The sequence below is a fragment of the Neltuma alba genome, unplaced genomic scaffold (assembly GCF_004799145.2).
Source record: "Neltuma alba isolate B1F8T4 unplaced genomic scaffold, ASM479914v2 tig00002462_pilon, whole genome shotgun sequence".
NCBI lineage: Eukaryota > Viridiplantae > Streptophyta > Magnoliopsida > Fabales > Fabaceae > Neltuma > Neltuma alba.
In genome coordinates, this window is record NW_021632871.1 from 1 (window position 1) to 22,215 (window position 22,215).

Consider the following 22,215-nt stretch of genomic DNA (forward strand, 5'->3'; position numbering starts at 1 on the left):
TTGGATATATTTTCTTCTGACGAACAACAGATATTGAGAAAATATCGAGAAGAAAATTTTGCACCCAAAAGACTTGTCTACAATGAAAGAAGAGCCATTGGGAAGTGCCCATTGACCCCGGAAGAGGTAAGACAGTTATGCTTATTGCCGTTTAATTTGTGTCTGGTGATTATACTTTTCAGACATATCTCATGAATATAATATTAACAATATTAGTTGGCCGACCCCATCAATATATCTCTCATGTTAGGTGGGCCTTATTCTGCGTTCAATGGGTTTTGACAATGCTACCAAGATATATTTAGCAGCTGGTGAACTATTTGGTGGGGAACGGTTTATGAAGCCATTTCGAAGTCTGTTTCCACACCTTGAAAATCATAGTTCCGTAGAACCTTCTGATGAACTTGCTGAGAACACTAGAGGCTTGGCAGGGTCTGCTGTGGATTACATGGTCTGTCTTCATTCTGACATTTTTATGCCAACATATGATGGCCCTAGCAACTTTGCCAACAACCTCCTTGGACATCGCCTCTATGAGGGCTTCCGGACCACGATCAGACCCGACAGAAAAGCTCTTGCTCCTATTTTCGTTGATAGAGAGAATGGGAAGACTGCTGGCTTTGAGGAAGCTATCAAGAGAGTCATGCTTGCAACAAACTTTGGCGGACCTCACAAGCGCATCACACCAGAGTCTTTCTATACAAATTCTTGGCCAGAATGCTTCTGCAAATTATCTCCTGATAACCCTGCTGACCGATGTCCATCAAATGATAGTTAATTATTTAGAACGATCAGATGCAGAACGAAGCATTTAATTACTAAAATGCGGCAATGTCTTCAGCAGAAAGATGAGAGTTGCTTCTCTACTTGAGCTAATGTTTATATTATTCCCAGTGATGAGCTGCTTTGCGCCAAGTTGAAAAGTAATGGATTCTTGTGATCAGATCCAGAATGTCAGGTTGTCTTCTCTTTCTTTTTTAGTCTCAGAAATTACACATTAATGCGAGAGATGCTGATTTGTTTATTGGTCTGAGTTTCACTTGGAACATGAAAGGAAGATCAGAAGACACTAGTTCCTCGTGCGTTAAAATGCTATCAGTGTCGCCGTTGGTACTTATTGTACTGCTAATTTATTAGCCAAACTTTCTCATGAAGTTTTGGATAATTTTTGTACTTTTGATCATTCCCCACCTTGTTGTAGGAAAGTGGCGAAGGACGAAAGTGTGATAAGAAATACTAGTGTAAGATTGTTGGTTGTGAGTCTTTTTTAATTCCCCCGAGTGACATTGCCTCTTTCCGTGCAAAAAATTGACATGAGAGTTTTTCTTCACCATCATTCTTATGGTCAATCTCTTATTTCTCCATATCCGCTTACTTTACCATTCGTACCAGGATACACATTATACTAAATCTCTCACCAATTCAGGTCTTGCTTTAGCATTATTTAACTAGACATTCAAATGACGCTTAATTCACAAAAATGTAATAGGAAAAGAGGGGGGAAAAACTATGAGAATATCACAATTTTACTCGAAAATAAAGGTGCCTCGGCAACTTTTCCCCAGATTCTCATGTTACGTAGTAACCAATACTGATAATGAATGTAATACATAATTTATAACTGGAAAACTATCGAACACACACGTCCACGTGCATTAAGATCAAATTAATCGCATTAAGATCAAAACCATTTATCCAGGAAGAGTATTCATTCCATAAAATAAATCAGTCTACTAACAGACAGAAACTCTCTAGACGAAGCACCCTGGGTATAAATACAATTATACATCATGTATAAATCAATAGCACTTGAAACTAGATTACCACTACCTGTGTTGCGTGTTAACAGACGAAAGTAGCAAATTACATCACCTTGTGTTAAGATATCCTTTTCACCAGTTTGGAGAAAGAAGAGTGCTTAATACCTGCTGGTACTATTTTCATAATATGCAGTTAACAGTTAGATTAAGAACTGTCTTCCGCCAAGCCCAGGCAAATACAAAGATCTACAAACAGGTGAGTCTACTCATCCAGATGACCAGATCATATTCTGCATTATCTTCAATGTCTGAGCTCTGAAGACTCTGCGAGTGACAATAGCAACCTTCAATGCCATTAACTTGCAAGCAACAATAGATAGGTTGGAAGATATATACCTCAATTACATACATTTACTATGAATCTAGTGCAGCATTTGATCTCTTTTCCTTCCATGTTTTCCAAGCTTTTCTGACTTCATCTAGTTCAGAATGTGGAATGCTTGAGTTCCTATCCAATTTCTCAACCCAATCTGTCCAAGGAGAATTTGATGAATCTAGGAACATTGAAACTTTAGGCAGCATAACAGATAAATAGAAGTCATCAACTGCCTGAAGAATTTGTTCCGATTCAACCATAGACACCATTTCTGGCCTTGTCATGTTTCCAGCACTTGCTCTCATTCTAAATGTGTTTCCCCTTAAAATTAAAACTTCTGCTGGGGCAAGAGGGAGGACAATTCGAGAAAATTTAACCAGCGACAATGCAAGGATGTCTCTAGGAAGCAAGTCCCGCTTTACTGCCACTGCAGTTCCAATCATTTTGCGGATCTGATGAGTTACCGAGTTAGTTTGTATATGATTAATCATTAATGTCATAAGTTTGAGCATTTAACTCTCTACAAAGGAATCCATTAAGCTATTTCATTCCATCCTATAAAAGAGAAGCAACCAGTTACCAAATGGCAGTTACAACCTAAAGTAAAGCAACTAGGCACCCAATGTGGACAGTTGATCATAATCATGTGAAACGAAGCATGCAAGCGTATTAACCACTGTTCACTGCTATGTCATGTGAAAAGGACCTCTGCAAAAGTTTCAAAGGGTCCAGTCTCAATGAGGCAGACTCTAAAAACCAGGTGATAAGCCACACAATTGCGTTAAATAAAGGCATTCAAATATCTTTAAATTCCTCCAATTACATAACTTTTAATTGTGGGTCAGTTATTCTGTTATCCCAACAGCCACTAAGAAAAATGTCGTGCAATGAACCACTGAGCATTAGAAGACTGCTAACTGCTGTCATGCTTAATTTTACGCACCACCTGAAAGGATAAGCATAAATAGACAGATCGATTCAAGCTGTCATAATACAATGGTTGCTGCTGGGGTTAAATCAGTTTTTTTCCACTTTTCTTTCCACTACTCATGGATGATGTGAAGCAAACCAAACAACTGATTTTTATCTTTTGGTTGGGGGGAGAGGGATTAGCAACTAGAGTGAGATATGAAAACAACATAAACCAGCCTCGAAATATCCAAAGAGTATGAATAGAATCTAGTCGCAATAAAGACATACTTGATGCAACATGAATGACTCCCCCCATATGTTGATCTCAACATAACCATATCCGAGTGAATTTTCCAAGTTCCCACAAGAACAATGAAAAACCCTTCTGAAATGGGAAGCATTTAATCTATCAGTCTCATCAGGCTCATATAACCATCTTGCATAGACAGCTGAACGGGAGTTTTTATAATTTAAATTAGAAGCGTCAACATCTAAAGATTTCTCCTCCTGTTCCCTGTTGCTTGAAGTGGATGGTTCACAACCGTCAAAATCCTCTCCATCACTTTCCTCAGATTCTGATCCAGAAGCTGAGATCATACCAAGAGAGTCTCTTCTGCTTGACATGCCAACATTTCCAGGTGATTGCCTTACCTTCAATTTTTTCCTGTACTTTGACCTGACAGTATAATTATGGAAAGGATGTTCTCCCTACAACAAAGCATAACAGATGAAAAAATAACTATAGGGGTAGCTATCAAAATGTTACCCTTACATCGTTCTTTTTTTCAGTTAACAATAAAATGATAGTGATGGCTGGTGAGTCACCAGTAACTATGCCTCGTACGTGCACAGCAACAAACAAAGAAAGGGTTAGAATTTCTGAACATGAATGGGACAATTTGCTTAAATAAAGATTCCAGCTTGGTGATGGAGATTTGGTGACATTTACCATGTATTTCTTCAATGTCTAGTAATTTTTTTTCACCTTCATAAATATAATTTTAAGAAAAAAAAAAAACAGAGCAATTCGGAACTACAGGAGGTTAATAATGAAATAAGTCTTTTACCCTATGCAACAAATAAATCTACTATCGTCATGGTTATGTTAACTACATTAGGTAGATAAGGCAAATGGGATCTTCACGTTATATGAAGTGAAAACTAAAATAATATACCTCAAAGGCGCTAAGTATAGTGTTGAAGTCCGAAATATGATATTGAATTTCATTCTCACTAAGATGACTTTGGATTCCTATAATATCAGCAGGGAGGAGGTAAGAGTACTTTCTCAGATTGCACTCTCTTCTAGGATCAAATCTCCTGAGACAAACCAAAGCCATGCGGTCAGGGAACAGGGTGAGAGAGGGCATTGAATAACAAGGAAGTATGCCGCTTTTTACTTAACATGAAGAAACGAAACAGAACAATTCTTTAAAAAAAAAAAAAAAAACTCTTATAATTGCAATCTCTCCTCCCAGTGGATACTTGTTTTCTCATGGATAACAATTTTAACTTGAATGAATCTAGGGTCTTTCATATATTAGTTGCATAATATACGAAATCAATTTTAGATTTTGATGCTACAACAGATTAGTAATAGTTGTAACACGTGAGACTAATGATCTTACTTTTTCGAAGGCAGAATACTAAAGACTTTGATAGTATGAGGAAGATAAGAGTTAATACAATTAGCAAGCAAAATGCCATAAGGGTCTCCTTGCCATGCATTCTCAGGAATCTCCATCTTTAAGGAGATCATAGTTGCCAAAGAGTGGACCTAGCACATCCGTCACATCAGACAGTTATGAAGTCAAATAAAGTGTATGTCCCCTCATGTGCAGGCATGCAAAAAGAAAAGAAACAGGGGGAAATTGCTCAAAAGTCCCTAATTAGAAAATTAATTGTGCACAAGTACCTGGAATCCAGTTAAGGACTAAGGTCCTTTAGGAGAAATAGATATGCATAAGAAATGGCAATCTACCCTTAAAGTAAACATTCCAAAAAAAAAAAAAACAAACATAAACGAAGCTGAAGGGAAAACAAGGATGAAGGCACAGGTGAAGAGCGAAGGTGCAAGGATGGAGTAGACGAGTGAGCAAGGAGGGGACAGTGACTAAGCGTGATTCCAACGATAGAGGTGGCAGAAATGATGGGGGCAAGCTATTCCGGAGAAGGAAATGCCTTTTAAGTATTATTTATTCATAACTCCTTTTGAAAATTTCACTCCATTTTTGTGATCTATGAAACCAATAAGTTTCCATGGCAAGTAACAAAGATTCTTCCAATTTCAGTTTGTATTGTAGCTGAGTGCTGGTTTAACCTTTTCCTTTTTCATTTAATGCCCTTGATTTATCGTCATTTGCCGTGTTTTCTTCTTGTTGAAGCTTGGAATGTATGGATAGTCCTTAACATGATTCCAAGTACTTTGCACAATTAATTTCCTAAGCAGGGACTTTTGAGCAATTTTGCCAAGAAATAGCCAATTTATAAATTCACAGATGAAAATAATAAGATTACTCCTTTGTCAGTTCTGCTACTTCGACCCCAAGCAACTTTGTACAGATCCCCATAATTGCTATCAAGGATGCCACCGGCCTTGAAAATAGCAGTTTCCAGTTCTTTCTCAATAGCTTCATGTCAAATTTGCAATGCTTTAGCAAGACGCCATCTGATTTATGAATGCCAGAAGCCACTTTTTGTTTTTTAATTTGAAAAGAAGTAAATATGTAAGGCTTGTACTCATTAAAACTTCTTACATAATCATTTCACATTAAACCAGCTTTTACTCAATGCAGCTACTCACATAAATGTACATGGAACACTGATGTACAGCCAAATACATTACCGTTCCGGAAAAATACATTGAATAAATATATAGAAGTTAAATTTCCAACGTATTTACTTCACGAGCTAGCATAATCATTTCTTATTTTCCAGCATAACCGAGGGAAAATAAGCAGAAGTAGCTTACTGGATAATCTGTGTTCATCTCGTTGCATTTGCAGACCTGAAAATAGCCATGTGAGATCACGCCATTCCGAACATTTCAAAACACATGCGAAATCCGAAAGATGGGAAATAGGGAACCTCTATAATCGGTGCCGACGTATCCGACACGCATTACGACTTTTTTCTTCATAAAAGGATGCCATTTGTTAGGAGAAAGGAGAGGCGAAGGGTTTGGAGGCAATTGGGCAGAGGTTTCAGTTTCAGTGGAAGAACAATAGCATCTAAACAGTGTAGGAGGCAGAAATGGAAACTTCGCGATAGGGTTTGGGTTCGGGTTCGGGTTTGGACATGGAGATAGTGGGAATCGCAGAGCATATGAGACCACCATTGCTAATCTTCATGAAGCTTCTGAATGTTAAGGAAGCGCTCAGTTGCTTATCAGCTCGAAGTCTTCCAGGGATTATCCCATCAGCACTAACTGCCGACCAACGGTTACTTACGGAAGATAAATCTTGTTATCAAGAAGAAAAAAGATAATTTTAGACTGGGAAAAAAAATTAAATTAAAATTATAAATGATACCGCTCGATTTAACCCACCAAACACCATCTATCTAATCAAACAGAGAAAAATATCAAATGAAAATTGAAAAATAGACAAGATATAATATAATAAGAATCATTTAGTAAAATCATATGCTGCTGATCTTAATTAAGTCATTATTATGATTATTATTATTATTTTGATAATATAAGAAATGCACGCAAAGGTGCATTGGGAGAAATTTGACAGAAAGGGTGTTTGGATACCCCAATAATCACTTTTCATAAGTATTTTTTTGTAAATCGAGACAAATTCTTCTATATATTTATCTCGTATACCTTAAAAGCATGTCTAAAACTATGATTTTAATCTTACCCAAACACGCCCTAATCATATTTCCAATTCCTTGATGGTATAACGAGAAGAAACGAGATGGCTACTAATTTGATTATTACTATTAGAGTTCTTTTCCATGCTATGATAAATCTTATTCTATCAATAACTACTTCATCATATTAAAAAAAATTAGTTAAATTAATTATTTAAAAAATATTTGTTAACTTTTTAAGCTAACTTTTTTCAATTATTTATCATTTGTATTAACACTATTTGTGATAAAAATTCTTTTACTATATACATACAATAGGAATAGTTTGAAAAAAAATTATAAATTTAAGAAATAAAATAACCTTAAAACTTATATTTAAAATTGAATAGGATGAAAATAACTATTTGGTTTATTAAGAACATCTTGTCAGAGATAAGAATATTATTATGAATTACTACAATCAATGAATATTCAAATTGGTTTGCTAAATCAATTACTACCTCCTGTCCTTCATATAAGACCTTGTTTGACTTTTATGTTGGTCTTAAATAGAATACCCTAATATATTTTATCTCTCATATTTATGCATTTTTTCTTAAGATAGTCATTTTAATAATGGTAGTTCTAGCCAATATAGTTGATTAAAAATGATATTTTAGAAAAAATAACACATATTTATTACAAATAACTAATTTAACTTATTTTTTTAATCTCCTCAAATTAATTAACTGGGTCTTATAATTAGGATCGGAGGTAATACGAGTTCATGAATCATGATGGTGTGGTCATGTCGAGATTTTGTATTTCATTAACCCCTCGTTGGCTATAGCAGATTGGTCGAATTAGATAAACATACGTTCTCAGGGTCATTGCATAGATTCATTAAATAGAATGTTTCCTTTATTTTTTTTTAAAAAAAAAAAAGAATAAATGCATGTCATAAGATGACGACTTTATTTCTTGGAAAAAAGATTTAACTTGATTAAAATGGGCCAAAAAAAAGATTCATGACACCGATGTAACTACATTAAAAATATTTATTTTCCAAGCAAAAATATGTTTATTTGAATTATAATTTTTGTTGTATTTTATTAAGAATTAGACACTTTTTTCATTTGATGAGGATTTTTAATTCGTAGTATTCATCATTTATATATATGTTGTAACTTTATATAATTTTTAGATATTATATTAATATTAAATGATTTAAAAAACCATGTGAAAATGCCAAAAATTTACTTATTAAAAAAAACCTAGGATTAGAATTTTAAAGCTAGCCTGTAAAAGAGAACAAGCTTGGATAAGTGAAAAACCTGCTAGAGCCTGAACTATTTTCACCCTAGACTATATTGAGTGTGCAGGTTGGCTAGCTAATCAATCCTTCTTCTCATGACCCACTTAACCTTCAAAATTTCAAACCTTACCCTACTTAAGTTAAAACCCCACTCACATACCCTACTTAAGTTAACACCCAACACACACCAAAAAAACTAACCCATAAACCAAAGCCTAATTAATCAATTTTCAATGTAAAATTTAATTTATTTATTGATTTTTTTGAAAAAGCCATGTCCTTGCTTGAATGTATGGGGAAAAAACAGATTTTTTTTTTTTAAAAAAAAATTATAGGCGAGTTGGCGGGCTCAAGTTGGTATTTTACTAACCTGTCAAGGTATAAACTATTGACCAACAAGTATTAGTCCAAATAGAAGGGATTTGGGTACCTTAAATATCATATCCTGAGTTTAATCCTTGTGGCGGTATGTATGAAAAAAAACATTGTTAGGAGGAGTCTCCGCTGCGGCACCTGATAGTACCATGAGAGATTAGTCTCTTACCATTCAAGTGGAGGGATACTCTATACAACAACAAAAAAAATACAAACTACTTTAGTCCACATCATAATAGGCCAATCCGCAACCTATAGGTTGGCCTTTTTTACCAACTCTACATATAATGATTTTTGTTGTTTTTTTTTTTTGGGTATACAGGAGGGCTGGAGTCCAAAATAAACACAACTAATTAATCAAGGGATTAAATCCCAGCAAATCATTTTCGCAAATGTTCTTCAAGTGAGTAGGACACGTGCTGAACAAGGAAGAACACGAGAGCCCATCTTTAGCAAGTGAATCGGTAAGCATATTCGACCTTCTGGGTATATATAGCAAGACCAGATCCCATGCATATCTCATTAATGACCGAGTTTGCATAAACACGAGGCTGCTTGAAGACGACATTTCCACCTTTTGTAAAGCATCAATAGTAACTTTCAAATCCGATTCTAAAACAACTTTTCTAAAACCAAATTCTCAGGCTAAATTTAACCCCTTTAAGATTGCCCATTCTTCAGTCTCTATAACACTACAGTCCCCTATGAAATGAGAAAAAAACAACAATCCAAGAGCCATTAGTGTCTCTAATCATTCCACCACATCATGCTTTCTTAGAGGACAAAGAAACAGCCGCATCAACATTGATTTTAACCCAACCACTAACTGGAGGTTGCCATCCCCATATATGATTAGATAAACCTTTTAAAATTAAAGTAATCGGTTCTGAGGATTGTGCATAATTTTTCCAAGTATTCAAAACAACTATGGCAGGTTCGTTTGGCTTTTGAAAATCTTCTTGAAAAACATGTTTATTTCTCCAGTTCCATAGCAACCAAATTGAGACTCCCCATATGAAATTCAAATCCATGGTCACAGCAACTCCCACATCATTAGAGAGATTCTAGGCCACCCATTCAGTTAAAAAAATGAGAAGAAATGAGATAAATACCTTGGATGAACAAGGTGCAGCCACACTTCTTTGGCATACAAACAATCCCATGAAATATGAAAAGCAGTCTCAATCCCATCATTACAATGAGAACAATTAGGAGAGCTTATAGACTATCTACTCTTCCATTCTCTAGTAGGCAATCTGTTATGAAAAGTAATCCATAAGAAGACTCTTATTTTCTCAGCCCCATGCCACTTCCAAATATGCTTAAAAACAAAATTATAAGCATGAGAGTTGGTTTTCTCAATCATTTGATAAGCACTCTTAACAGGAAAGTTTTCCATGAGTAGAGTTTTTCCATGTCATAACATCATTTCCTGCATTGTCAAAGGGAGGGATTTGAGTAATCAATCTCTGCATCACTTCCTGGTTAACCACATTCTGCAAGCAATCATAATCCCAAGTTCTAAACTTGGTCCAATCGGCCACATTTGAATTTTTTTTTCATGGGAGTTAGCGGGTGCTGACACATATCTTTAATCTTCTTTTGCTGGAACAGCCTAATATCATGAAGAAACTTATATGCTCACCATTTCTAAGCTTCCACTTAATTCCACTATTAACAAAATTACTTTGCTGACAAATAAAATGCCACAAACGAGAATCACCCTTCTGCACATTGAGTATTTCTTCTTCACTCCTCAACATATACTTATGTATTAAAACATCAGTCCATAGAGCTTTTAAGCCAATGATCAACTTCCATGCATGTTTAGCACCAAAAGCCTGATTCACTGAGCACAGTTTCTTAAACCCGAGTCCTCCATGGCTCCTTGGCTGAGTGATTTTGTCCCAGCTAATTGGATGGTAACCACAGTGTTCCTTCTTCGCCCAAATAAAATTCTGCTGCAGCCTTTCCACCTCATGACAAATACTCTTTGGAATCATGGTGACCTGCATCAGATACAAGGGAACTAAACTAAGGACTAATCTTGCTAACGTGATCCTACATACTATTAAGAGACAATTAGCCTTCCAAGTAGCCAATTTAGAGTTCACTCTATCAACTATATATTGAAAAGTATCTCTTCTTCTTTTATCTCTAGTTAAGGGAAAGCCTAAATATTTGCCAATCTCTGTTGTGATTTTCATTCCAATGATATCCATAACTAATCTTCTCATTGTAGTATGAACTCTCGGAGAAAAGAAAATGGATGACTTTGTTGTGCTAACCTTTTCGCAAGCGGCTAAATAAAATTGATTCCAGCACTGTGTAACATCCTAAGTTTTATCGGGTTTTAATAGCCTCTTTTTGGTTGATTTTGAGGATAGATTAGTGATTTGATGTTGATCTTGGTGTTCGGGGTGGAATTGAGATATGTTGGAAGAATAGGTGAACATACCCCTTTCAGGGTATGTTCGCCGCGGCGAAGCGAACCGGGAGTTCCAAGGGGGTTTGTCTTTTCGGGAAGGTTTGGCCGCGACGAAGTCATAGGGATGCCGCGGTGAAGTTGTTCAGGTGAGCGAGGTTTCCCTCTCGGGAAGGTTTCGCCACGGCGAAGGTTTTCTAGGTGAGCGAGAGTTTCCTCCCGGGAAGCGTTCGCCGCGGTGAAGTCAGGTTTTCAGGCGAGTAATCCCTCTCGGGATTAGTTCGCCGCGACAAAGTTCTGGGTTCGCCGTGGCGAAAGGTGCGGAATCTATATAGTCGCGGGAGGGTCTGTTGGTGCGAAAATTAGAAAATCTAAAGGAGGAGAGAGAAGCTCTGCTAGGGTTTCGGTGTTGTGGCTTGGGAAAGGCATTTCTAAGGATCCATTACCTCAAGTAAGTGATTTTAACCTCTAATCTACTTTCTTTCTTGGGATTTCTGAGGATTTATGGTGAAACTCTAGAGTTTTCTAGGTTGTTATGGAATGAAGGTTTTTGACCAATTGTTTTGAGTTTAATTGATTGCTTTAGATTAGTCTAAGTATTTAATCGGTGTAGTTTTCTTGGATTTAAAGAACTTTGAGTTTTTGAAATTGGGGTTTATGGAAATGGGAGGTTTGTGATTGAGGATGATAATGTGGAGGTTGATTTTGAGTTTTGTGATTTGGGTTATGTTAAGGAGGGTTAAATTGGATGTTTAATCGGTTTAGAATGTTGTTAAGACTTCAATTGTTCAAATGGGATGTTTGGGTGTTGAATTCCTATAGTGGGTCCTTGAGATTATGAGTTTTAATTGATGTTTGGAAAGGAATTAAGGTTTTAAATGGATTTTATGACCTTGGAGTGTTGCCTTGATAGTTATACCCTTTGAGTTGGGTAGAGTTCGGTTGGAGTTAGGAATTTTTGTGTCCCCAAGTGTTGTTTTGGCCACATTATTAGTTGAAAGCTAATACATGATGGTTGTGTGTTTGTGTGCTTGTGTAGACCGGTTGTGAGCCTTGTTGGTGCACGTGGCCGTATTGTCGGTTTGTTATTCCTTGCTCAGGTGAGAGGTAACCACTTTCCAATCCTTTGTACATGCTTTTGTGGTATTGTGAGTGAATTTATGTTTTGTACTCCGAGTAACAACTGTGTTCAAAGTGTATGTTGTATATTAAAAAGAAAAACCGTCTTGTGGGGTTTCCGTTGATATTGAATGAATTTGGAACTTGTGAAAGATAGGCCACTGAAAGAAGTTATTTGTGAAGTGATTATTTACTCTTGATTACAGATTGAGCATGATGCATGAATTGGGAATTGGTGAGAGTTTTGATTGTTACTACCACGTGGTAAGGTCTCCATTAATGCATGATGGTTAGCTCTTTACGTCCCTCATAGTGAGGGATAGGCCTTTTATGGCTCCTTACGTCCCCCATAGTAATGGATAGGCCGGGTTCGGCTCTTGAAAATCCCCCAAAGTGAGGGATATAGTTATTGGGATTGCATCATTGCACTTGCATGACTTGTGTGGCTATCATTTATCATATTACTTGTGAACTGCCCCACTTGACACCTCACGAGCACCTATTTAGTAGTACCTTGAATTGGAAAGATTGGTTACTGGAACGTTTGTCTCACCCCGTGGTTTACAATGTTTTCAGGTGAGGGTTCCGAGCGTGTGCCATCGGGAAGAGACGCAGAGGCTTAAGCTTGGTTAGCTTTAGGCCTCTAACCCTTGTATATGTATGGCTAGTATATATTGCCATATTTAGGACCCCTTTTGAAATATTTTGATTACCCGGCCTTGTTGTAAACTGGAGAGAATGTTATCTCCTTATTTTGGTTGGCCAGAGGCCATTTCTAGTGCTTTGTGAAACTTTGATATACATGGTTGAAAACTAATTGGATGGGCTGATTTTGATGTTTTTTGTTACCCGAGCCGGAGGCTCAGAGGCTCAGTGGTTGTTAATGAATGATTTTAGTTGTATGCAACAGAGTTCGAGTTTGAACCGAGTTTAAATGTTAATTTCTAAAGTTATGCAATTTCTTTCTACTATGGTAGTTTGTTGTAACAGCTTTCCTTTCCTATCATAGTAGTGAATTTTATGACGAGTTTATAATGTTTTTAGAAAAGGGTTTTACACACTGCATCACATACTCTGCTTGTTCTTTAGTTGCTCCCCCAAAGAGCAATAAATCATCAACAAAGAGCACATGTGAAATTTGTGGCCCATTCTTACTCACTCTTATTGACTTCCATCTATTTGGGTTTATTGCATCATTAATGATGTGTGAAAGCCTATCCATACAAAGAATAAACAAATACAATGAAATAGGATCCCCTTGCCGTAAACCCCTCTTTGGAGAAAAATATTCAGTCAAGGATCCATTCCATAAAACATTATAGGAAGTGTTGGAAATACAACACATGACTAGATTATTGAAATTGTCATCAATTTTTTCATCTATCATAACTTCTCTCATGTAGAGCTCTATTTGATTTTATCATAAGCTTTCTCCAAATCATTCTTTAGAGTCAGAAACCCTTTTCTCCCCCTAGCTTTATTTTATCCAATTCACCTAAACTTTTTGTTTAAAAAAAAATATTATCCATAAAAACAAACGTAAAGGAACAAGGCACCACAGTTCCTATACTCTAGGTTCACAAAGGAGACTAACCACGATTTGGGCTTTCACAAAACTCTGAGAGCTCCTATTTTCTCCTAGGTCTAAAGCTTCAATTCCTAGCTCACTTGGGTCCAAAGGAGTAGTAGAGGAAGGGACATTCTCTAACATCACCTTATCACAGGCATCCCTCGAACATCCACCTCTTTTTTCTCCCTCTAAAATCATTCTCCCATCATCTTCACAATCAGTATTTTGTCCCATTGTAATCATAAGAACATCCCCTTTTGTTCTCCTATCCAAACCCGACTTTTCTCTTGTCCGTTTCTCAACACTCCTCGTACATTGTCTTTTGGTACGGTGGGCACCACTCTCTTCACAGTCTCGGCAGTAGTTGTTGCTCCATTTTGCTTGCCTTTTGAAGGTTGTACATGAGCTTTTTTTTGCTGCACATTTCGTACTAGAGTTGTCTCTGTCATGGTCAGTTCGCTAATCACTTCATTAACCTCATTATTTTTGCCTTCTTCATTTGCTAATACACGTAATCTTGTTCTCCTTGTTTCTCCTTGTTTTTTCATGGTCTTCTAGTCTTTTAGACTACTCTCCATTGCTCCTTGTTCCACCCAGCATTATTAGCTTCCTGCACATTAATTTCACAATGACTAGGACCATTATGATTCGTCTCCTCAGTTTGCTAAGTTTTTTTTTTTTCCCCGTATAGAGAGCATATATCATGTCTATGCCCATATACGCCACAACTGGTATAGAGCAGATGCAAGCCTTCATATTCGAAATAATCTTCCTCCCCATCAAGCTTGAAGCCCGGCATCATCTGTAGCTCTACCAAGATACAAATTCTCGCAAAGTGACCCCTTAGTTGATGGGAAACATGTAATGATTTTAACGGAGCAAAACAACAGCTTCACTTGACATGTGAGATTGAAAATAAAATATGTCAAATATGGGCCACCACATGATGCCACCAAATGTATTCTTTTGTGGGTTCGATATCAGAATCCAGCCCATGTGAAATAATTCGGGCCAAATTCAAATTGGAGCCCACAATAAAAAGAAAAAAGCTAAATAAGGTCTCACTTAAAAAAATTAAATACAAAAAATCTCTTGAAGTTATCAAATTATTTTGAAATCTTGAGGAATCTTGTTGTAATAAATTTTTTTATTTAATTACCAAATTTTTTTTTTTTAAAGTATGTATTGACAACTAAAAAAAAATCGTCAACAACTTAAAGTATAAGAATTAGCAACTATCGCGACAAGTATTAACAGCATATTTTCTCAAAGCATTACAAAAATATAATACATGAGTTGTCAATATCTGTGTTATAGTTGTTAATCTTTACACTTTAAGTTATTAATGATAGTACTTTAAGTTGTTAATGCATACTTTAAAAGAAAAATAAGGACAATTTAATAATTAAACAAATAAAACCTCTTGCAAACGAGGTTCTTTAAGATTTCAAAATAATTTGATGAATTTAAAGAATATTTTTGTACTTAATTCTCTTAGATGAGAACTTATTGCAATTTTCCCCTTTCAAATCAAGCGCTATTATTCACCGTTAACTAATTAACTTGATATAATTATTTTGTATTATTTTGTATCATTAATTTCCTTAATTTAGTAATAAAATTAAATTAGAAGAAATATTTGGAATAAAAATGAAATGAAATTAATGACTAAATTTTCAAGATAAAACTAAAAATAAATAATATAATAAGAATATAATAAGTAAAACTTTTCATGCTTTGTATAAAATTGGAGATCAACATTTATTATGAGTTATGAATAGTGCTTTTTTTTCCTCTTGAGAGTCTGCTGTTGTTGGTTTTTTTTTTTTTTTTTGGGTAATGGGGATTTGCTGTTTTATGTTTATATAGATTTTCGACCTTCATAGTAATGATTATGTTGATAACTTAATATTGATAATTTTATATAAATGAACTTAATATTGGTATTGATAATATTTTGATTGAAAAATAAACATTAAATCATTAAATTAAGGGATAATTATTTTAACTCGTTTGCAACTCAGTTTTTATATTTTAACTCGACGCAACTTAATTTTTATAGTTTTTACTCGGTTCACTTCTTAAAGTTTGATATGTTGTAACTCATCCCCATGCTTTTAATCATTTTATACTTTAGTTCATCTCTTTATTAGATATATAATTTTATTTAAAACACAAAGATTAAATTATAAAATAAGTAAAATTTTGAGGATCGAGTTGTAGTAAGTCAAATTTCAAGAACTAAATTACAACTAAATCAAAATTATAAGGATTAAGTTATGTTGAGTTAAAATATAGGAACTGACTTACAAACGAATTATAACTATACAGGCCAAAAGATTAATTCTTTCTTAAATTAAAATTAAGCAAAAATATGCATTTGGTTATGTTTATACAATATTTCAATTTAATCTCTTAATTTTAAGAAATATATTTTTGATTCTTTAATTCTCAAATTATTAGTCTCAAATGATATTTTTTATAATAATCATAATTATTTTGAAAATTAAACTCAATATATTAGTATTGGAGAATGTTTTATTATCACTCAAGATCTTAATATTAGTTTTTTTAAAATAGTTTTAGAATTAAAAAAATAAAAATATAACTTTAAAAATTAAAGGAGTAAATTAAAACAAAGACTAAAGTATACCTTAAAATTAAACCTTAAAAAAACATGACAAATTGTACAGAGACAGAGGAGGAGAAGTAAGCTCGGTTGTTGATGCAGATTCGTTGTCCAGAATCAAGATCGAAGGCATTCCTTTCCAGGCATCTTCTAACTTGCTGTTTAGGTATAATCTTTCTCTACAATTACGCTATCTGCTCTGTGATCTTTCGTAAATTCACCGATTTATTATAGCATTTAAGAAATTCTTCTCTGAAATCAGATGCCTTGCAATCCTTGACGAGTTTTCGGTGAAGATTGGGATTTTTCATGTCCTGGTCAGTTTTTTTTTTTTTTTTTTCATTCTCTCTATTATTCTAATATATATGATCCTGCGTCTTTTCCTTTTTTTCCTGGGTTAAATTCATATTAGTCGTTAACGGGTTTTCTCATTTCATCTCTGCCCAAGCTGTGATTTTTATCAGTTTAACAATTTGATTTGATTATTTGGCCTCCCTCCTGTGCAAACTCGGAGAGGAAGCGTATAAAAGATGAGGTTAATTTCCATGTTAATAAGGATTCTTAGAATTATACGTCTCAAGAACTATTTGAATTGTCCTAATAATTAAGACTTCTAACAGAAGCATTATGAGGGCCTCAGAGGTGATTTAGACGTGAAATGCAGCTGGAAGATAGAACAATGCTCTGTTAATCCTTTTTGAAGCGAACAAAAGAACTCATTACTAAGTTACGTTAAGGGAAACGCAAATTTTCAAGGTTTGTGTGTCCAAATTCGGCCTGAACCCTGGCATCCGATGCATTTTGCTGATCAACTTTGAAGGTTCTGTTTTATGGGTGCCATGGTAATTTTCCTGTAACAGTCAATTTTAGCTACTAAATTACCAATATCAAAGCGACCTTCCTTCTAAAAGAAGCAAAAATTCCTACAAGTACTCTTTCCTTTACCTAAACATGGACTTTGCCTCTCTCCAATGTTTCTGTTACCCTTTGCAAATGATTGCAACAAAGGTAAAAATAGAAAGTTTATACAACAGCACGACTCACAAGAGCTGATTAAAGTAATACTGATAGAATTACAACAAACTGATTGGTATATTTCCCCTTCAAGAGACTATCTATTTATCAAATTTTTTCTCCAATGAATTTCATCCACCCATTTAATTGCATTAAAATATACTGAACAGATTAATTTTTTAAATTCATTACTCATATGCAGTATTAGATGAAAAATACAAACCGCATGGACGTTGAGCGTCTTTGTAGTTAGAAATTTATACTGTTAGTTATTGGTTATTTACTGCATCATTAAAGTTTAGTGATGCATACATTGCTTCTTCTTCAAAGCAAACCGTTAGTCATTTCTTCTATTGGTTTCAACTTTAATGTGTTATTTTGGAAGTCTGGGATTTTGTTGAGGTTGCCCAATAGCTATATTACAGAGATTGACTAAATTGTTATCACTACGAATACAGATGCTACTTCAATGCATAGAAACAACTATTTCATTTGTACCACTCATTTTTGTGGCTTTAGATCCTAATCTTTCTTTCTTACACAACATCTGACTTCCAACAATTGCATATGTTAGTGCTTTTTATACTTTAAGAGGTAACACTGAAGTTCACTATTGGGCTTATCAGCTTTCTGTTCTTTTACTTACTGATCCTTGCTTGTTCCTCACGCCAAATGCTAGAATTTCCTTACTTAAATTACTCAAAGATTCTCCCGCCTTTTCCATTCTTCTTCGAATCTCTCCATTTCCCCCTCTTTCCATATCTGAGGAAGTGCATGTGTTGCTTTTAGTTTAGACAACTAGTTTTTCAGTCTCTTTTAAGGGAGAGCATGTCCCTAGTTTATAAGCCTACAGCTGTTAGATAGGCTTGTCTCTGATCTTTCCACTTTCAATTTTATCCACTCGTTTTATTTGGCATAGGATCGTTTGCCTAGGATCTTTATGGGTTTATTCTAACAGTCGTCATTTTTGAATGAATTACTATTAATTCCCTGAAGTTCTTATGACATTCAGCATCATACATCACTGGTAGTGGTGAGCAAAAAAAATCCACATTACTTCACCAGCACACAAAGTTTTCCCCTTGCTCTGTTTTCTGTAGTTTATATAAAACACACTACCTCCCTTTCTGGCCTGTTTTCTCTGTGTAACCTATGGGATAGACAGCCTTCTTCCCCAACTCTGTTTCCTTCAGTTGAGAAGAAAATGCTTGTGTGGATAGGTTTAACTTGTATTATTTGAGTAAGGATTTAATGCATCTGAATCTTGAGGGAGTAAAATGTTTGTTTTTGAAACTTGAAGGGGCTAAACTGTGAGATTTAAAACTTGATGTACTGAGTTTGATTTTCAGGAAAACTTTAGGGGGTGAAGTGTGATCTATTCTTATTTTATTTAGGGCAATGCCTACTTGACTTGCAGGGCGTTGAGTCAGTTTCCTGTTCGCTGCACTTGATTCTTTGGCTTTATTTCTTCTACCTTTCTTTGTGCTAGTTTCTGTTTTTGAGAAAAGATCTAGTACTGTCGTATTAGCTTGCTTGATGGAAATAATTAAATCTCTGGTTGTCATACTCTTGGAAAAAACATATCCCCATCATGATTTGAGTCAGTATTGCTAACATAGTTTATTATATGTTTAAAAGTTCTCAAATTTCTGTTTAATTTGCAGTGGTAACAAGTATTCAATGGCGTTTGTCATTCTGCCGTAGTGTTAATGAAAGGAGCTGCGGTTGGACAAATTTTACACTTATATCAGATATTTAATGGGGATCAACTGAAGTTCCAAATAGTACTCAATGCCAATGGTAAACCCTAAATCAAAAGTGTCTGGTCGTCCAAAAATATGCTACAGACCTATACTACCATCTGACCTTGACACTATAGAGCATTTACATGGAAAGCTCTTTCCTATCAGGTGAGATCTCTTTTAATATATTTATATTTTCCAACTGTCTTTATGATGAGCCACAGGAATTGTGCTAACGTAGAAAAGGATATTTCAAATTTTAGGTATGAGTCATTATTTTTCCAAGATGTAGTAAATGGGCATGACATTGTGTCATGGGGAGCCGTGGACCGTAGTCGGCCTGAGGGCCAAAAGGATGAACTTATTGGATTTGTAACAGCACGGATTGTTCTTGCAAAAGAAAGCGAGGTCGGTCCTATTATGTACAATTGTATGCCTTTTCCTAATTGCTTGAAGCATTTTCAGAAGAAGTTAAATTGTGAATTGGCAGCACACTAACACCCCAGCTGGATAGAAAAACTGAGATTTTTTGGTCTTCTCTTACTCTCTGTAAAGGAATCTTGTAGTTGGAATGTGACTTAACCAGCTCTTTGCTTGCATTCATTTAGTTGGTGGCAATATATGTTGTGTCAGAAATTGTTGTTAGAAATCTTAGTTATGGTGCACTCAACCTATCATTTTATCTAAAGATAAGAAATCTAAATATAAGCCATGGTTATGCACAGAGAGAAACTTTAAAAAAAAAAAAAAAAAGATATTCCCTTAACATTCTAAACCTAAGCTTGGCCTAATGTTTATGAATCTTGTGCGTTTAAAAATTTGATTATGTGTCACTTCGGTATCAAAATTTTATAATTCATTATAGAGTACATTTTCCTTAGGGTACAACTGTTTGAAAGCTGAAGGTTTGACTGATTCTAAATTTACGTTTTTTACCAAGGAATATTATTTATGCAGATAGTGGATATTCTTGGATATGACTCATCCAAATCAGATCAAACTTTAATTTATATTCTGACGCTGGGTGTGGTAGAAGCATATAGAAATCTCGGAATAGGTATGAAATTCTGTCACTTTAATCTAGTTTATGTTCTTGGTGGTATAATCTGTGGTCCAATTTCTGCTTCATCTGCAGCTTCTTCACTGATTCGGGAGGTCACAAAATATGCTTCAAGCATTCCAACCTGCCGAGCTGTTTACTTGCATGTAATTTCTTACAATAACCCAGCAATCTTTCTATACAAGAAGATGTCTTTCAAGTGTGTGAGAAGACTGCAAGGATTTTATTTCATCAATGGACAACATCATGATTCTTATCTATTTGTGTACTATGTGAATGGGGGCCGATCTCCTTGCTCACCATTGTAAGTACACAACATCCTTTACGCCTTGACTTGCTTAAACTGACCTTGCAGTTTTCATCTGAACCCTTTGATATGGATAGTGTAAAAGAAGTTGCCCATTTTTGTGTCTGATTGAAACATAAGTTTCTGGAGTTTGAACCATTCTGGTCCAAACCAATTAAGTTGGGCTAGTAAGGGCTTTGTGTATGCTTTATTGATTTATTAATGTTTAGACTTGAATGTTTTCCGAGCACATGTTATATTCATGTACTAAAATGTTTTTTTGGCATGGTATAGTAACATGTGATTCATTTCAGAAGGAAAGCCATTCCAAAGTCTTCTCATTAACCTTTTTTAGGAATATGTGATCTACGACATGGGAAAGAGGGGTAGGGAGAAGAAGGAGGCAGCTTAAGAATGGAGGAAGAAATGAGGGAACTGGGAGAGAGCGTGACGGGGAAAAAAATCTCGATATTATTTGACAGGCAAAGTGGTTCCACATCAAAATAACCCTAGGATATTTATAAAGCTCTAACTACAATTATGGAAATAATAATAATAATTTAACCAATTTAATCGTAGATAAAAGATGAGATGAAGCATTATAAATTAAAGAAAACCTAACTTTTAAGATAGATATAATTACTAATCATAAGATTACTAAAACTTGATATCTGCAAAGGCCAAAATATGATGATTATATCTTCAATCTTTAGGGCTTACTTGGGAGTCAAAATGTTATGCACAGGAAGGAAAAAGGGATGGTAAATGTTACATGTGTCTCTGGACCAAAAAACTATCACTGTTGGGTAATATTAACTAAGGTATAATAGACATTGTCTATCTCATGTTTCATTCGAGAAAAGGATATACTTTGGAATAGGTATTAAGGAGGAAATTGTCCCGAGGCAGATTATTGACTGGCTTCCAAAGTAGTAAGTTCATATAATGATGGTGTGTATGTTGTGTCTTGTAACAACTACCTGTCCTGGAAACTGGTTAGGATTTTATATGAGTACTTATATCCCTTAGAGAATTGTATTATCATATTTCACTTTTCAGGGAGTTCCTCACTGGAATAGCAAGCTACATGAGGAGTGGCTTCAAGTTAATTGCTGCGAGGCTACGCAGGAATGATGAGAGGAAGATTTCAAGGTGGGCAAAATGTAAAGAAAGTCATTCTCTTGTATCATCAACGCATAACAAGAAAAACATGGCAACTGAGTGTACTAGATATGAGTGTGTTTGATTTTTCTTAATTATATTGTTGGGTCTGTCTGTTGTTCCATGTATAATAATATATCCTTACCTTCTTTTCCTCTAGGAAATGTCATATTGAAACGTAGAATAACACCTTCTTATTGAACGACCATGTCCTGTCAATAAAGTTCCCCGTGTTCTGTTAAAAGGTGATGCTGATTATCTGTTAAGTGCTGCAACCAATTACACTTGTGATCCGGTGGACCATTCCAAAATTGTCGACTGGTGATCAAGAGCTTCCGATTTAGTTTAGCTGTAACTGTAATTGTTGTATTATACACAGGACTGGTACCCACTTGATAATTCAAGGGTTTCCTTGGCAGATTATTTTTTGGTCTGTTCAATGCAGTTTGTTACCTGTATGTCTGTAGGTGGATGGGATCAACATTCATTATCAGGCGACCAAAGCCACAGTAAACAGGTCATAAGATCTTAAGATTTAATTCTTTAGCATAAAATTTTAATTTCTGGCCTTTTAAGACTGTTTTGCTCGGTTTTAGGCCTTCCGAACGTGAAGAAAATGCATATAAACCCAAGATTATAAGGATGATCCAGACCAAATATACACAAAAAATGA

General features: G+C 35.2%; 3 protein-coding genes across 8 annotated transcripts; 2 read left to right on the forward strand and 1 right to left on the reverse strand.

Moving 5' to 3' along the window:
• Positions 1-6: 6 nt before the first annotated feature.
• Positions 7-1,173, forward strand: LOC114729156 (O-fucosyltransferase 1; the record flags this gene model as incomplete). The annotated part of the gene is made up of 2 exons (XM_028916133.1): positions 7-126; positions 251-1,173. Coding segments are annotated over 2 exons (648 nt in total), but the record flags the coding sequence as incomplete, so codon positions are not given.
• A 527-nt stretch (positions 1,174-1,700) lies between these two features.
• Positions 1,701-6,448, reverse strand: LOC114729138 (putative tRNA pseudouridine synthase). 3 transcript variants are annotated; one of them, XM_028916124.1, is made up of 8 exons: positions 6,136-6,448; positions 6,020-6,055; positions 5,566-5,678; positions 4,677-4,825; positions 4,224-4,368; positions 3,337-3,756; positions 2,170-2,588; positions 1,701-2,084 (listed from the first exon to the last, which is right to left on the reverse strand). In XM_028916124.1, exons 1-7 carry the CDS (start codon positions 6,383-6,385, stop codon positions 2,175-2,177), a joined length of 1,527 nt encoding a protein of 508 aa, XP_028771957.1. In that variant the 5' UTR covers positions 6,386-6,448; the 3' UTR covers positions 1,701-2,084; positions 2,170-2,174. The 3 variants fall into 3 exon arrangements, with proteins under 3 accessions (XP_028771957.1, XP_028771951.1, XP_028771942.1); XM_028916118.1 differs by having other exon boundaries at positions 2,157-2,588; XM_028916109.1 differs by having other exon boundaries at positions 1,701-2,588.
• Positions 6,449-16,349: 9,901 nt separating this feature from the next.
• On the forward strand, positions 16,350-22,096 carry LOC114729167 (histone acetyltransferase MCC1-like). Of its 4 annotated transcripts, none has more exons than XM_028916160.1 (7): positions 16,462-16,596; positions 18,958-19,203; positions 19,299-19,443; positions 19,993-20,092; positions 20,171-20,399; positions 21,441-21,533; positions 21,788-22,096. In XM_028916160.1, the coding sequence occupies exons 2-7, from the start codon at positions 19,085-19,087 to the stop codon at positions 21,789-21,791; spliced, it is 690 nt and encodes a 229-aa protein (XP_028771993.1). In that variant the 5' UTR covers positions 16,462-16,596; positions 18,958-19,084; the 3' UTR covers positions 21,792-22,096. The 4 variants fall into 4 exon arrangements, with proteins under 4 accessions (XP_028771976.1, XP_028771993.1, XP_028771987.1 ...); XM_028916154.1 differs by having other exon boundaries at positions 21,703-22,000; XM_028916143.1 differs by adding an exon at positions 16,350-16,445 and having other exon boundaries at positions 16,542-16,596; positions 19,993-20,399; positions 21,441-22,000.
• The last annotated feature ends 119 nt before the right edge of the window (positions 22,097-22,215 follow it).

Bases quoted from the DNA above. Each gene is read 5' to 3' on its own strand.
- LOC114729138 (XM_028916124.1), bottom strand. From the start codon at position 6,385: ATGGTGGTCTCATATGCTCTGCGATTCCCACTATCTCCATGTCCAAAC. The intron at 3,757-4,223 runs GTATATTATTTT...GCTTTGTTGTAG, and splicing joins CTATACTTAGCGCCTTTGAG to GGAGAACATCCTTTCCATAA. The intron at 2,589-3,336 runs GTATGTCTTTAT...GTAACTCATCAG, and splicing joins AGTCATTCATGTTGCATCAA to ATCCGCAAAATGATTGGAAC.
- LOC114729167 (XM_028916143.1), top strand. From the start codon at position 19,085: ATGCCAATGGTAAACCCTAAATCAAAAGTGTCTGGTCGTCCAAAAATA. The intron at 19,444-19,992 runs GTCGGTCCTATT...TTATTTATGCAG, and splicing joins TTCTTGCAAAAGAAAGCGAG to ATAGTGGATATTCTTGGATA. The intron at 20,400-21,440 runs GTAAGTACACAA...TTCACTTTTCAG, and splicing joins CGATCTCCTTGCTCACCATT to GGAGTTCCTCACTGGAATAG.